This window comes from Sapajus apella, unplaced genomic scaffold (genome assembly GCF_009761245.1).
Source record: "Sapajus apella isolate SASKATOON/1434 unplaced genomic scaffold, GSC_monkey_1.0 scaffold3, whole genome shotgun sequence".
NCBI classification, from domain to species: domain Eukaryota; kingdom Metazoa; phylum Chordata; class Mammalia; order Primates; family Cebidae; genus Sapajus; species Sapajus apella.
The window spans coordinates 14,885,339-14,902,121 of NW_022436943.1; the positions used below are offsets into that span (position 1 = coordinate 14,885,339).

The 16,783-nt window shown below is 35.8% G+C and overlaps 1 protein-coding gene across 6 annotated transcripts in view; it reads right to left on the reverse strand.

Annotated features, from left to right (window-relative positions):
* Nucleotides 1-15,480, reverse strand: part of LRRCC1 (leucine rich repeat and coiled-coil centrosomal protein 1) — a 36,981-nt gene extending 21,501 nt beyond the window's left edge. Inside the window, exons 1-7 of one of the 6 annotated variants that reach the window (XM_032250150.1) lie at nt 15,196-15,470; nt 12,797-13,002; nt 12,401-12,466; nt 8,027-8,194; nt 5,685-5,860; nt 5,376-5,585; nt 803-996 (exon numbers count right to left, since the gene is read on the reverse strand). In XM_032250150.1, the coding sequence (XP_032106041.1) occupies nt 803-996; nt 5,376-5,585; nt 5,685-5,860; nt 8,027-8,194; nt 12,401-12,466; nt 12,797-13,002; nt 15,196-15,284 (1,109 nt within the window). In that variant the 5' untranslated portion in view covers nt 15,285-15,470. Of the gene's footprint in view, nt 1-802; nt 997-5,375; nt 5,586-5,684; nt 5,861-8,026; nt 8,195-12,400; nt 12,467-12,796; nt 13,003-14,250 lie in introns of all 6 variants that reach the window. The other 5 variants (XM_032250140.1, XM_032250143.1, XM_032250157.1 and 2 more) reach the window with 5 other exon arrangements.
* Nucleotides 15,481-16,783: the final 1,303 nt, after the last annotated feature.

The following is a 16,783-nucleotide window of genomic DNA, read 5'->3' on the forward strand; positions in this document are numbered from 1 at the left end:
ACATAATGGATCAAAGTTAATAGATTCTCTCACTTGGTAGGACCAGAGAAATTCCAGGGTATGTCCTGGAAAAAAGTACAGTGTTTGAAGTGAACTGAATGGCTGTGTGTGTGTGTGTGTGTGTGTGTATGTAAAATATAACTGGGTAGGTATGGAAGTATTCAACAACAGGACAACAAAATTAGCTTTTCAAAAGGAGAATTACAGAGACAAAAGTTTATTGAAACTATCCCAGAGTAGTCATTTCTGAACCATTTGTCATGGTGATCCCAATTATGAAAGTACAGACATTGGTGTTCCTTGTCCTTATGGCATTAAACATATTCATCTTAGTCACATTTAATTCTAAACTCAGTAAGTATCATATGACTAGGACTTGGCTTTCCATCCAGATCTGCCTACAAACAGAAAAGGCTAGTCACAGACTCGATTGTACCAGTCTTATTTCACACTGTAAATGAATGCAGTGGAATTTGAACTAATAACATTAGTTCAAATCAAGCGAAAACCACATACATTGTTTTTGATTGAACTAAGGTATTCCAGTTCTAAGATCAGTATTCTTTATGCTATGAAAAAGTTTATACATTAATTTTGCAACTTAGGTATATACACAGAGAAAGGGATCCTTTTATATAAATTTATATGAATGTACCTAGCAAATCTGAACCTACTAGGCTGAAAAATCAAATCTTCAGTATTAGTAAAGTAACAAATATCACCATGGGATAGCTTCAAGAGAGAAGCCAGCATTACTCACTTATATGTGCCTTATTTAAATTTCTAAAACTAAAACAAGTACCTTACAAAAGAGTTGTAGTTTTTATTGTGGTGCTTAATAGTTTGAATAGTTTTGGGATAATACGGGATTTTTGATCTTCGAGGAACTTTTCTATTGCATTCTTTTCTGTTTCCATAGTCACTTTCAGAAGTTATATCTGTGTCTCTTTTTGGTCTGGGGTCTTTCTCAGGAACATTATCTATTGAATTAGAAGTCTAGAATTTAAAAAGACAACAAAGTTTGTTAAAAGTTCAGTTAAAAATGACTGAAATTGGAAATTGTCTGAAATATTACAGCTTTTTATATGATTAAAGGTTTATAAACTAGAAATGTTTGCAATTAAAGGCAGGGAGGGAATTCAGCTTCTGGTATGGACAAGCAAGCTTCTACCATGTTGACTTTCCTGCAGATAACAATTATAAACTCTGGAAAAAATACAAACAAAACAAAAATAAAAAAAAAAAACAACTTGAAGGCCTTGGAAAGTGAACAAAAGTAGGATTATTCTAGAGGGGAACTGACACTTGGAAAATGGACCAGAATGAGGGTGCTTCTATTTCTTTATGGTTTTTAGCCTGAGAATGTTATCACAATAAGCACCATGCAGGGTGTCTAAACCTCAGGTAGGAAAAATCACAGACTTCAGGGCCTGAAGAAGCAGAGGGCAGTATGGGGTGGACTCTAAGTTGCCCAGCAAAGAACAAAATAAATGAAATTTGAACTGCTACCTAAAAGAAAAACATACAATCCGAGTTAAACCAAGTTTAATGCTTACTAAAACAAAAATGTCAACACTCTTTGGAGGACTATAACCAAATCTAGAGTACCCATTATGAAACATTTATGACGTCCAGACGCACTTCAAAATTGCTCACCACAGGAAGAACCAAGAAAATGACCTACTGTCAAGAGAAAAGGTGATCAATGAACACCAAACCTGAGATGACTCAAATGTTTGAATAAGCAAACGAGAACTTTAAAATAGCGATCAAATAGCGATGTTCAATGAGATAATAAGAAATATTCTTGTCAAAAATGAAAAGATAAGAAAACTCAGCTCAGAAATAGCATTGTAAAAAATAGAAATTCTATAACTGAAAAATACAATGTCTTAAGTAGAAACTGACTGGGATTAATAGCAGAGTGTGGCAATAAAGACAGAGTATGTGAACCTGAAGCTAGTTCAATGGAGATTATTTGATATGAATAATACAGAAAACTGAAAGTTGACAAAATTTATGGAGCCTCAGGGAATTTTGGGATGATATAAAAAAGTCTACATGGAATCAGAAAACGAGAGGAGAGAATACGGCAGAAGAAATAGTGGAAGAAATTTCCAAAATTAAGTAAAAACATAAAATTACAGATTCAGGAAGCATAGAGAAACCCCATGCAGGATAAATATGAAGAAAACCATCCTTAGGCATAATGCAGTCAAATTGCTGAAAACCAAAGAGAGACAAACTCTTGACAGTAGCCGAAGAAAAATGGCATGTTACATACAAGCAATTAAGCATCTGAATTAATGCCAACTTTGCACTCAAAACTATGGAGGCCAGGGAGAGTACTGAAAAAAAAATTGTCAATTGAGAATTCTATATTCAGCGGAAATGTCTGCTAAGAATAAAGGTGAAACAGACTGCTATCCACAGATGTAACATTACAAAGTTGTAAAAGTCCTGGCTGAAGGGATACAACACCAGATGGAAATTTGAATCCTCAAGAAGAAAAAGAGCATCACAGATGATTTATATACAGATAAATACAAATAATGTTGAAACATTTTACTTGAAGTAATACGGTATTAACTCTAAGTAGACTGTTTAAAATCTTTTTTTAGAGCAACCAGATCAAAACAAAACATAGAGAAGTATGACTGAAAAACTAACATAAGAATTAAAAATATGTTTTAACTGAATTCTAAAAATTATCCAACAGAAAGTAGGAGAGGAAGAAAATGACTATAAAACAAACATAATAAAATGGCAGACCCTAATCCAACTTCAATAATGATTAAATTTTAATGGACTCTTCAAAAGAAGTGATGGCCAGATGGGACTTAAAAATAAGACTCACCTATTTTCTGTCCACAAAACACATTTAAATGTAAAGACACAAAGAAGTTAAGAGTAAATGGATGCCATGATGAAATATGCCTTTACACCCACTAGGATGGCTATAATGTAAATAACATATAAAAACAAGATAGCAAGGATGTGGAAAAATTAGAACCTTCATATACTGCTGGTGAAGATGTAAAACGGTGCAGTTACTTTGGAAAGTCTGGCAGTTCCTCCAAAGGTTAAACGTATGATCCAGCAATTCTACTTCTAGGTAGATAGCCAAGAGAAAGGAAAACTTATGTCTATACAAAAGTTGATACATAAATATTCATAGAAATATCATAATAACCAAAAGTAGAGGCTACTCAAATGTCTATCAACTGACAAAAGGATAAATAAGATGTGATACATCCATACAATGGAATAATTACTTGGTAATAAAAATGCTGAAGAATAAAAATGGTCATAACAGAATGTTGGAGAAAAACTAAATTATAGGCAAAACAGCTTTTCAAGGACATAAAATTTCCCAAATCAGTGGGGGTAATTATAAGTCCCATGATTAAGAAAAATAAATGTCTTTGTTACAGTACAGCACACTGCAGTAATGTTATAACTTTATAAATTGATACTCTTGAGATGAAATCATTTGAGTGTATACACAGCTCAATGAAATTCAAACTGCATGTTTATTCTTTACACCACTAAGAGAGTGAATAAAAGTCATTTTCTTAAACATTTTAAATATATATAGCAGTGAATCAACTTTCTTTCAAGATAGATAGACTCCTGTTTTTGGTTAACAAAGTAGAAAGAAATAGCACCAAAAGTGAGTAAGAAGCATGATATAGTTGAATAATTTGATTGGACACATGGAGATAGGAGTTTTGAGCTCAACTGTCTTACTAACAAAGTACTTTTAAATAAGTGATTTAAACTCTGGAGCTTCTTATATATATATATGTTCTATTATAACAAGGACAATAATACATTAATCTCTGTCTATTTGATTGGGTTGTCATAAGAATAAAATTAGAGCAGCCTATGAGAAACTGAAACATTCACTTCAAATTAAAATAATTAAACTTCAATCTAAGTTCTTTCATTGATAGAAGAGTCAGCCATTAGAAGAGATGAAAGATGAAACCTGAGGAAATGGAGGAGTCCAAAAGTCCAGCCATACAGTATCAATGATGTCAAAGAATATGTAGGCTAGCATTATATGTCTCAAACTGAAATCTTTATGGACTTCTGAAACACAGAATCCTCACAGCCTTATTCACGTTTACTCACCTAAGGCAGATCTTGTTTATCCCACATTGTTAATATTATATACATTATAGAACAGGATTAAAAACTTCCTGAACCATAAACATTTCATACGCATTTTCCACTCCTTCCCCCTTCCTAATTTGAGAAAATATTTTGACTAAGAAAATTTAGTTATGCCTGTAATCCCACTACTTTAAGAGGCTGAGGTGGGAGGATCACTTGAAGCCAGGAGTTTGAGACCAGCCTGGGCAACAAAGCGAGACCCAGTCTCCACACAAAAAAATTTAAAAATTAGACAGGCATGGTGGAATGTGCCTGTAGTCCCAGCTACTTAGGAGGCTAAGGTGGGAAGATTCTTGGGCCCAGGAGTTTAAGGCTGCAGTCAGCTATGCTCGTGCCACCATACACCAACTTGGGTGACAGAATAAGACACTGACTTTAAAAAAAAATTAGTAAGAATAACTTAGCTACAAAATTTCTAAGTCGAACTAACATTTGACTAATAGCCTCTTTGACCTATACCACTATCGTTCTATCCTACACCCAATTAGAAGGCAAGTAAAGTAATAATCCATTGTGGTCAGATAGGCGTGGTACCCAAGAGAACCACCACCACTGTGGATGATAACAAGAATACTGGAACGTGGGTTGGAGACCTGAATAGCAGTAAATTCTAGGAACTGTAGTTCATACACATAGTTCACAGATTCTAAAAACTAGAGATTCAGTAGCAGGGGTAAAAAAGGATTAACAGCTCAGGAAAGTATAGATTGATTAGGTGATGGTCTACTGGAAAATGAAATTGTTAAAGGAACTGTGTAAATTAACTTGCCATTTATGTATAAGTTGTAGAAGTGATTTTGACCATTAAACCACTGAAGAGATAGTAGAGGCCAAAAGCAACTCATGTATCCTTTACGCTAAGTAACATTGAGTCTGAAGAGTTTCCCCCTTGGTTATGGCAGAAATAAAAAGTGGGTGGAATGGAAGCAATGTGAAGTACTGCAGAACAAGACAAAGAAATTACATAAAGAAGATGTAAAAGGAAGACAACAAGTAAAATGAGTGAAAATTTTATATGTTACCTTTTTCTTCCACTATGCAATAATAGAACACTATTTTTGTAGAGGAAAACAAAAATCCATAAAACACTGATGCATTAAGATAGGTTGGACAGCTAGTACATAATTTTTGTTACATTTTCTTAACTATGTTTTCTTCAATAAACATGTCTATAGAGAAGTAGGAAAAATAGTTACTTCATTTAGAAGTTGTAAAATTTGATCATCTAATTTCTGAAGTTTTATCTCATTCTGCAAGTCGCTTTCATGATGAATTTTCTCTGGTTCAGAAGATGGACACACAGACATTAAAGACGTCAAGGCAGCATCTCTTGGTGTACCTGCAAACTGTTCCAAGGGTGCTAACTCATCGATGGGTGCTGTTACCACTGGCCTTCTATCAATGATCTATGACATAGAAAAAAACCAAAATCTTTTTAATTTATATTCGCTTATTAAAATTTGAATGTGTTTTCTGCATTAGGAAAAAGAAAGTAAATACTATACCTCATCTTCACTTATATTTATGGGAGATTCAGAAGAAACTAAATTATCCAAAAGACCTTCTAGGCACTGCAGCTGTGATGAATTTATTTCTGTCAAATTTACTGGTTCACCAAATATGTTCTTGCAATCTAGAATTCTAAGTTGTGGCAAAGTCTGGAGAATAACTGCTCTATACCCTTGGAAACAAATCATTCAAAATGAAAACTTAAATATTTTTTTTAAAAGTCAATTATTTCTAGAATAAACTAAATTTATCAGCTACCAGATATATCCCCCAAATGATAAAATTAGTTCCAGAAAGTAAATAGTAAACTTGTTACTTATTCAACTTCTCCACCATTTAATCATTAAAATATAAATCACGAAATATAAAAGAAACAAAACACTTCTCTCTATTCTCTATCCCTCTCAAACAACCTTTCTGATGAACTTTAAAAAGTTAAAGTAACCATCTCTAAAAAATTTCTTTAAATATATAATGCATGAAGCTAGTACAAATTTATTCTAGGAAGGAAGCTAAATATGTCTTTTGTTTATTTTTTAAATACGATTAATATAAATAACATAAATAAACATAAAGCAGGATGATGTGGATAATGACTAAAGTGCCAGAATTTCCCTAGTGAGGTCTCAGCATGAGCAGAATACCCTCTTTCTTCTGTTTAAATTACACATAACTAATATTAAGGCAGGTGAGCTATCAAGTAATCAAGGATAATACATTTATTTTCCCTAAGACGAATTAAACAGAAATCTGACAAATTAACATTCACTTGGTACTAAGGCTAACAGAAGCACTTTAATATTGCTTAAATGTAATTTTAAAACTAAGTATTTCTAATAAAGACCAACGAAGTGGTTGAAGAATTGCAAAAGTAAGAAAGAAGTCTGGCAAATTGGAAGGCCGAGGCAGGTGGATCACCTGATGTCAGGAATTCAAGGCCATCCTGGCCAACATGGTGAAACCCTGTCTGCTCTAAAAAAATACAAAAATTAGCTGGGCATAGTGGCGGATGCCTGTAAGCCCAGCTACTTGGGAGGCTGAGACACAATTCCTTGAACCTGGGTGGTGAAGGTTGCGGTGAGCCGAGATCGCACCATTGCACTCTAGCCTGGGAAACAGGGCAAGACCCCGTCTCAAAACCAAACCAAACCAAAACAAACAAGCAAACAAAATCCAATCTGAGGGTTTAGCAGAGAAAAGAAAACTGCAAGGTTTTAGCAATATGGTTTTCTTTCAAGGAAATGGTTTCCTGAGAAAACTCTCAAATCTGTCCTGATTTTCTGGGAGACTTTATGGAAAACATCAGAAAATGTTTTGCACTTCAGGAAAGCAATGATCAAATGTATTCTATTTTCTTCCGTGAAATAAAACTACCAATGCAGGTTTCCATGCTGCAAAAAGCCTTCTTATAGTTGCATATGAATGACAAAATGAAGCCTCTGTAGCTAACTTGTACTCAAGTAGATCTTAAGAATGTATATTCACATTCTACATGTTTCTCTCTTATTGTTTGGTTAAGCAATATGAGATAAGTTAGTTCTAGAAATAATAGTCTGGTCTGCTTTATCTTTGCCAACTTGACTGATTCCCAATTGGCTCAAATAGCATTTCAGCAGCACCAGCATCTCTATCTATTAAGCTTTCTTAAAACAAAATCATTTAACAACGATATAATAAAGTCACATAATATGAAATTCAAAAGGAACATAGTAAAAAAATTTTCCCATTTCTTAATCGCCAGTTACCCAGTTCCCTTTCCTGGAGTTAGCCAATATCATCAATATTTTTATGTGTGTATTCTTCTAGATGTTTTATATATATACTCAGCACACACACACACACACACACACACACACACGCATGTGTGTATACATATATATGTATGTACGTATATGTATGTGTCTGTGTATGTGTGGTACCCTTTACACACAAATGGTGGCCCATAGTATGTAGTACTTTGCAAACTGCTTTTATCCTCTTAATGTATCCTGGACATAGTTGTCCATTAGTAAATGAAGAAATTCTATATTCTTTTTTGTGACTGCATAGTATTATACTATTATTAATAGACTATACCATAATGGTATAATTTAATTTTGAGGCACTCACCTATCAAATATGGAACTGCCTAAATAGGAGAATTATTGAGCTGTTCATCTTGTGTTCTGTAACAGTCATTAGTTTGTTTTAATACACTAATTTTACTTGTAATCATGTTTTCCCCAATACAGAAAATATTGCAAAGCTGAAGACTAAAATGAGGTTATGAATGCCAATTTCAGAAAAATAAAGAAGCTTTGAATATTAACTGTTAGAAAAAATATTTAATTGTTCATACCTGGTAGTCGACAGACAGGATTATCATCTCCATCTTTCTCCAAAATAAGATTGGTCAGGAAGTGCAATCCTACCGTACACTGAAGTAAGTGATGGATACTATCTATACAATTACTATGTAGATCAATATACCTAAGTTTATGCTTAATTCCATGAAGGGGTATCAACCCTGCAATAGAAAAATAATTCTTTAAATGCCACAGCAATAGTCTTTCCAATAGCTAATTAGAAGTAATTGCTAGATAGGTTATACTTTTAGAGGCAAATGGGCAGCATTAATAAGATCTTGCTGTGAACAGCTACATCTAATGAATAGGCGATCAGTAAAGTTAACTGTTGTCTTGAGGAAACACAAATTTAATATTTCTTTGAGGCCTTAAGTCCCTGAGGTTCTTGGGTTCTGGTTCTCTTCAAAACAAAATAAATCAAAAGAACCTCCCCAGGTTCATGCACACTCATGAGAAAAAGCATAAAGCAATGATTTTAGGCTCTTTCAACACAGCAAACTTGATTAGCAGACACAAGCAAACCCTTCAATTTTGTTGGTTTGAATATAAAATAAATACATTAGCATTTATTTAATTCCCTGGTAATATTTCTTGCACAAGCTTATCTAGAACATTTTGTAGCAGTTGCTATTGGTGCCTGGCCCATCTTGGACATCGGCTGCAGCTGCCATGGATAAGTGCTAATTGTCCATTGCCATTGTACCCTTCAAGCACTTACAGTTTGTTTTTCCCTGCCTCAGAACTTCCTCTGAAATGAAGAGAGCTTGTTGAGCAAAGGCACAGTCTGCAAGTTGAGGAAGGTAATGCCTTCAAGGGCTGTCCTCTATGAAAGGGACTGTCAGTGGATGAGTGCCCCAGTTTCCCTTCTTTAGGAAGGACTATTGTGAGATACATTCTACACAGTTCCTCAGAGGGCACTTACAATTTTGTTTGGTTTAGCACTCTCCACATTCAACTTTACTCACTGTTTCTTTTCAGTTTCTTCAACCTAACTGAAATACCCTTTTCTTTTATTTTCTTGGTTGGGCTAACTTCTACTCACCTTTCTGTCACATCCTCAGAAAAGTCTTCTCTGACCACTCTCCATGAGGTCTGATATTCCTGTCATACATTCTCATAGTACTCAGTATTTCTTATTAACCATCACATTTGTAAGTCCTTGTTCCATGTTCCTGGTTCTTCCTCTTATGTTTCAATTTTATGGTTCTCTTATGCTTCAATTTTATGATTCCCTTATGCTTCCCCAGGTCTCATTCCAAGGTCTCCGCCTCTAACTACACACTCTCCACAATCTCCTCTAGTTTCATGGCTACAAGCATTGTTGAGTACTTTTAAATGTCAAATCTATAACTCCAACCATGACCCTCCCTCCCCACCTTCGAAATGCAGATTGTATGCATACATATACATGTTGGATAATGTACTCAAATTTAAGACAGGATCCTTAATTCTTATCCCCTCATCTCTAAACCTGCTCCTCTCCCAATCTTTCCCATGTCAGTCAACAGTAACATGATCCACCTCTTAATCCAGAGAAGACTCATAATTAGTTATCTTTGATTCCTTTTTCCTACATTTCCTCATCCCAGTCTATCAGCAAGTCATATGAACTTCACCTGCAAAACATATCTATTTACTCCTCTAGACTATTTCTACCTTAGCCCAGGTATCATCATCTCTCATCTAGTCCCTTGGATTAGCCTCCTAACTGGCTACCTGACTTTCATTCCCACCCACCTAAAATCTGTCTCCACTCAGCAGCCAAAGTGATCTTTAAAAAACATAAATTATGTCACCGCCTTATTTAATACCCTCGAATGGCTTCTTATTGTACCTAGAATAAAATACAATCTCCTCACCCTGCCTACAAAGCCGTCTGTGACCTGACTTCTACCTATGTTCTCATCTCTTTTCTTTCCACAAGAATCATTCATTTGCTATACTCTAGCATACTGGCCTTCTTTCTTACACAGCAAGCTTGATCCTGTCTTCCTGTCTTTGTATGCTTTTACCATACGAAGGCACTGTTATTTATTGACATGTTTCTGAATATATAAAATATTATCATTCTAAGAATCATCTATTAGAACTTAAATCGTTGCCACTTTTACTTTCTTCTAGTCCTTATTATTCACTAAGGCTGATCCTTTCTGGTACATAGTTTGATGTATTTTGGCAAATATATACAGTTGTGTAATCACTACAATTGGAATACAGAATATTTCCATTATCTCCAAAAATTCCCTCATGTTACTATGTAATCAATCTTCTCTTACCATCTCTAGGCCTGAAAACCAACAATTTCTAATTTCTGGCCCTATAGCTTTCCCTTTCTAAGAATGTCACATAAACAGAATCATACAGTGTGCCTTTTGTGCCTGGCTCCTTTCACTTAGAATAATTATTTTTAAACTTATTTGTGTTGCTGCATGTATCACTGTTCATTCCTTTTTATTTCTTTTTTCGTATTCCACTGTCTGGATGTATCATGATTTGTTTATCCATTTGTCAGTTGATGGACATATGAGTTGATTCCAGTTGTTAGGGATGATGAACAAAAACATAAACACAATCATATGAAAAGCTATGTAATCATATAAAACATTCATTTACAGGTCTTTGAGTGGACACATTTTAATTTCTCTTGGGTAAATACCTAAGAGTCAGACTGTAAAATTATATTTAAGTGAATGTTTACCATTACAAGAAACTGTCAATCTTGGCAGCCACTACAGGCTCATGTCTGTAATCTCAGCCTTTTGGGAGGATGAGGTGGGCAGATCACTTGAGGCCAGGAGTTCAAGACCAGCCTGGCCAACATGGCGAAACCCTGTCTTTAGTAAAAATACTAAAAATTAGTCAGGTGTGGTGAAGCATGCCTGTAGTTCCAGCTAATCAGGAGACTGAGACAGGAGAATTGCTGGAGCACAGGAGGCAGAGGCTGCAGTGAGCCAGGACTACACCGTTGCACTCCAGAGCAAGACTATCTCAAATTTAAAAACATGGTTTTTAATTTCAAAAAGTAGTTGTACCATTTAAAATCTACTAGCAATGTATGCAAGTTTCAGCTGCTTCACAATCTCACCAGCACTGTCACTATTTTAGCTATTTTGGTTGTGAAATGGTATCCCATTACGGTTTTAATTTGCATTTCATTAATGACTAAGGATGCCAACCATTTTTTTTTTTTCATGGCTTACTTGCCATTTATATATCTTCTTGGTGAAGTGTCTGTTCAAATCTTTTGCTGATTTTTTTGGGGGGCTGTTTTTCTTCCCCAGTACAATGTAAGCCCTGTGACTTATCTTACTGTTGTTGTTTCCACCACTCTAAGAGAGTGTTCGATATAGTGAGCTTCATAAATATGTACTAAGAGAATGAACTATCTTATCCATTCACATTTTTTAGATAAGGAAATTGCATCCAAAGAATAAATACCTTACTCAGCATTACATGGTAATGACAAAGCCAGAGTTGAAACTCAGTTCTAATATTTCATGTCTTTGGAGGAAAAAAGGTTTTAAAAAATTAAAATACAGTTGTTACTTCAGCTTAAGGGTACAGACAAGGTCTTATTATTTTTTGTATACTAGGCAGCTGTCATAGGGTAGTATTCTTTTAGTGGGGAAGAAAAGTCAACAAATGAATCAAATTGTTTCAAATATTGATAAGGATTGGAAGATACTAGAGGAATTCTGCTAGTTCTAACTGATAATTCTAAAAATAGTCATGAAACTGTTCACCTTATCAGCTACATCACTTTAATCAACTAAAAAGGTACTTTAAAAATCATCTTAGCTATATTATATACAAAAAGAAAATATCATTTTATTTGTTCCTTAATTTGCAGCAGCCTTTGAAATGCTGCATAATGTCACTGTTAAAAATGGTAGCCATTAGCCAAATGTGGCTTTTAATTTTTAAATTAAAATTAAATAAAATACTAATTTGGTCCTTAAGTTGCATTAGCTACATTTCAAGTGCTCAATAACCACATTTGGCTACTGGCTGCCACACCAAACAGTACAAGTTTAGAACATTTTTATCACTGTGGAAAGTTCTATTCGAACTATTCCTCTCTATATAACAATAAAGTAATTAGCTAAAATTAAAACATATTCCCTTAAACTGGGTCCTTTCCAATCAAGCTATTCCTGCTACTGATTACCTTGGTTTTTACTTCTATTTTGTACTCAGCTGTGGTTTTGGCACCAACAAAATAGATTTATGACTGGAGTACACTCTCTAGATGAGCTCTTTGGCTAAGAATTAGGCTAATATTCAGAGATTTCCAACATGCTTAGCTGAACTGTTATCGTATATAGCAAAACATTTAGCATACAGAAAACATAAGCATTTCTACTTACCACTAAGATCATTTATTTGGTTATAAGATAAATTTAGTCTAGTAAGATTAATTAGTTCTTCAAGTCCTAAAAAAAAAAAAAAAAAAAAAAAAAAAAAAAAAATTTTTATAAAATTTAAATAATTAAATAAAAAGAGATAGCATTACAATGTTATTTCAAGCTGTTCTGAAGTAAATCCAGTCAGGTAACAGCAAAATCAATTTTATTGGTATTTTAAAAAAACAGAATTTAAAAAAAATTGAGACTTTTTTGGAAGAAAATATTTTGTATATTGAGTTTCAGACTCAATTTTTTAAAGAGTTTATGATAATAATATTTACTCCATTCTTTTGGGGAAAAATGGATTTAAATCATTTCCCGTATGCTAAGTGCTATATATGAAAATCACTTACAAACCTTCTACTTTTGTAATCAAATTGCAGGACAAATTTAATGTGCAAAGTTTTGTCAGTGTGTTTAGCCCTTCAATTTGACTTATTTGATTAGATGACAGATCTAGATGTCGTAAATTCCAAATATGATCAATGGCTTCGATCTTGGAGATGTTATTGCAATGAAGGTTGACGGCATGAAGAGTTGAACCTAAAGATAATTCTGATATGCTATAAAAGAAAATATATATTATAAAAATAATTTTAAAAAATGGGTTTTAAAAGTGAGACCAAATAAGTAAAATTAACCAAACAGTATGTAGATACGAATTATGTACTCTATTCATCCTAGAATGAAATCTTTCCTATTTGTGGTAACTTTGAAATGTCTCACAAAACATGGTGCTTCTTAACAACACAACCAAGTATTTGGATTATTTATAGAAACAAGAAACCGCTCAAGGGAGGCAAGTGACAGTAGTCATTTCTAACTCTTTTGTGCAGTCATCAGCATATATTGTAGGCAGTTCTGAAGAGTAGTCAATAACTGTAAAGGTTTTGGAATCTTAATATCCCAGTTCGAATCTGCTTTCTACCATGGTTTTGCTGTGTGACTTGAGCAAATGACAACCTTTCTAAGTCTCAGTTTTCTTACCTCAATTAATTCTCACAATAACTCTATGCAGTGGGTATCTTAAGGATACAGAAGTTTATGGAAATTAAAATAGCTTACCCAAATTCTTACAGTTATGTTAACAGAGCGAATGTAAATCCAGATCTCATGCTGGAGAGATAACCTTATTTTCTTTGAATGCAATAGCTAGTTAATCCACAGTCTATTGCATTTTCAAAGAAACCATGTTATTGCAATTTCTATTGCAAAAGTCCCTGTCCTCCCTTGTTGAAAGTTGAAATGCATCTCCCCAAAACAGAACTCATATCTTCACTCCAATTACTATTTATAACTGAAGCTTCTCCTGAAGATAGTAGTTCCAGGAAGGCAAACTACAGTGCACACCGTTTGGAGTTGCTGGAAGGGAGGCACGGCCAGGAACAGGGACACACAATATCATAGGCATCTGCGGTAGGTTCAGTAGCAGCTATCTTACAGCTGTAGGAAACCTAACTCTGACAGCAGGGAAGCAATTGCAAATTTCAAACTAGCAACCTCTCAATGTGACTACCTGGAGCATTTCCCAATTACCCTGCTCTGTCATTTACTTGAATTCTTATTTAGTGCCAGACCTTACGCTATTAACACATGCTCTTAATGACAGCCATTTATTTTCTGACCCATTTCAGTTTCTCGACATTAATAATGTGCAGATAATGTGAGACAGTAGAAAAGGCAGACAGTGAAATTAGACAGAAAATGGGTTTGAATCTGAACTTAATTCTTTTAAGAAGTGTATAAAGATGAATAAATTGTTAATAGATTCTGAGACTCATTCATCACTTGTAAATGGGAAAAATAACTACCTTGTAGAATTGCCGTGAGGATTAGTAATAACGTATCTAACATGCATACATAGATGGCATTCAGGAAATGACAGCTAGTATTAAATAGAAATGTAAAATGTCCATTGAACAGCATCTTCTTGGGATCATTTGGCAAACTTTAAATTAGAATCCAGAACCACCTGCTTAGTTATTGGTAGCAAAGTTCACGTAGAGGACACGCTACAAAGGAACAACATGTGCAAAGGCACAGAAAAGCCTGCTATGGAACTGCCTGCGGCTCAGTACAGGTAAATAAAGTTTAACTGGAGAAATGGTAAGAGTGGAGACCTGCTTTTCAGTACTGCAGAACCAAGTGCCTCACATGCTTTGCACAAGCCGGGGCTTCAAGAGAGAGGGAAACGGCGTACTAAATATAAGAATTTTAATACTTTCAAAAAGCATATATGTATTGCAATGCTCTGTAATGGACAAATGATTTTGAATGGAGGCAAGGCAAACTGAGGCAAAACTAACAGGCAGCAGCGAATGCCCGCTCATAGCTGCCAGAGATACTATGTGATCAGGTTTTTTTCAGAGAGAAGATGAAAGACGAGAGAACAAGAGGAAACCAACAGTTAAACGGTAAGCAAAGGAATAACCACCAGTAAGTAAGGAAAACCAGCAGAAGGAAAGAGTGGTCAGAAGTTGGTGGAGAAGGCAGTTCCTGGGGCAGTTTCAGGGCTAAGCAGGGTCTTGTCAAACGCTGGGCAGGAGACAAGGGCGGGAAGGCATCCACGGCTCATTCAACCCTGGCCCTTTGGCAGAGGAGTTTTGGACGAGTGGGGCGGCCGAAAGCCACACTGCGTTCGCTTATGGTCTTGGCAAAGCAGTGGCGCGCCCCCGCACCTCTGTCGCCGCCAGTCGCCCACGGCCCCCGGCCCTGGGGAGTGCGCGGGTCGCTCCCGGCTGCAGAGCGCCCTTTACCTCTGGAGGCCTTTGTCCATGAAGCATACATCCCCGCAGCTGCTGTCGCCGTCTTCGTTTTCCACTTCTGCCTCCACCGCCGCCTCCATGGCACCGGCGATGGGGAGCGGGGTCTTAACCGGCACCCTGCGCTGGGTCCGTGAGCTTTGGACACTCCTCCCGGAAGCGCAGCGTACGGCCGGAGGGGGCGGGGCGAGGACCCACCCTCCAACCGACAGCCAGGAACTTTCCCGCCCTGACGCGGCCGCAAAACTGGAATGCTTGTCCCTGCGGTGGGCTTTTTTTCCCTTTTACGGCATCTGCGGTGAGACGCTTGTACTTGCCGTAAAGTAAAAATGCTTTCTGGGCGTGTAGGAGTTGGACAATGATTGGATTTGTCCTGTGTGTCTCTAAATATTTGCTTAGTAGCCGACTGACTTCTGAAGGCCGTTTTCACAGCGGTACGTATAAATTGTTCCACTGGCCATTGCACCTCCTGTTGATTCACTGAACATTGTGGGATGCCTTACCACAGGTCAGGCACTTTCCTGTTTGAGGAAGAAAAAGATGAAGCCTGTTCTGGTTCCTGGAAGCATTCACAGTCCAATAGAGGAAACAAAGAATTGCCGTACAGTATAACGAATGCTAAGAATGACACAAGGGAATCTAAGCCAAGTCTAGAGTGATATGGGTAGTGGGTATGTTTTCCAAAGGAAGTCAATGACTGAATCGAGTCTTGCTGGGTCAAAGTGAGTTTTGGATGAATGGCAATACAGGTGGGAAAGCAATACCTGTATGAGGTCAAATAACCCTCCTGGCTAGATTCCTTCCTAATGCATAGTAATATTTTAAAATGGAGACAAATGGTGCAGTAATCCATTTAAAGTAGTCTATTTCCTTTTGAAATAACTCATATAGACAAAAATAAAAAAGATGTTTTAAAAAATCCACAAAGCCCACATGACATGTAGAACACCATAAAGTGACCAAATATTCAAAATTTTGGAGTCTCAGAGGCAAAGAGAAAATAATAGAGTTAGAAAAACTTTTCAACAAAATGCTAGATAAAAACTTCCCAAGTCTAGCAAGAAAGTTAGATACCCAGGCACAGGAGGCCCAAAGATCCTGAAACAGATACAAGGCAAAATGGTTTTCTTTTAAAAAAATATTTCATTTTATTTTTTATTTTAGATTCAGCGGGTACATGTGCAGGTTTGTTACATGAATATATTGCATGATGCTGAGGTTGTGGCTTCTAATGATCCTGTCACCCAAATAGTGAATATAATACTTGATAGGTAGTTATTCAACTTTTGCCTTCTCCCTTTGAGAGTCCCCAATGTCTGTTGTTGCCATCTTTGTGTTCACGTATACCCAATGTTTAGCTGACACTTAGAAGTGAGAATATATAGTATTTGGTTTTCTGTTTTTGAATTAATTCACTTAGGATAATGGCCATCAGCTGCATCCATATTGCTGCAAAGGACATGACTTTTTTTTTCTTTTTTTTTTTTGAGCTCAGAGAGTCAGATTTTGTTTTTTTTTTTTTTTTTTTTATGGGTGCATACCGGTATATATGTACCACGTTTTATTTATTCAATATATCATT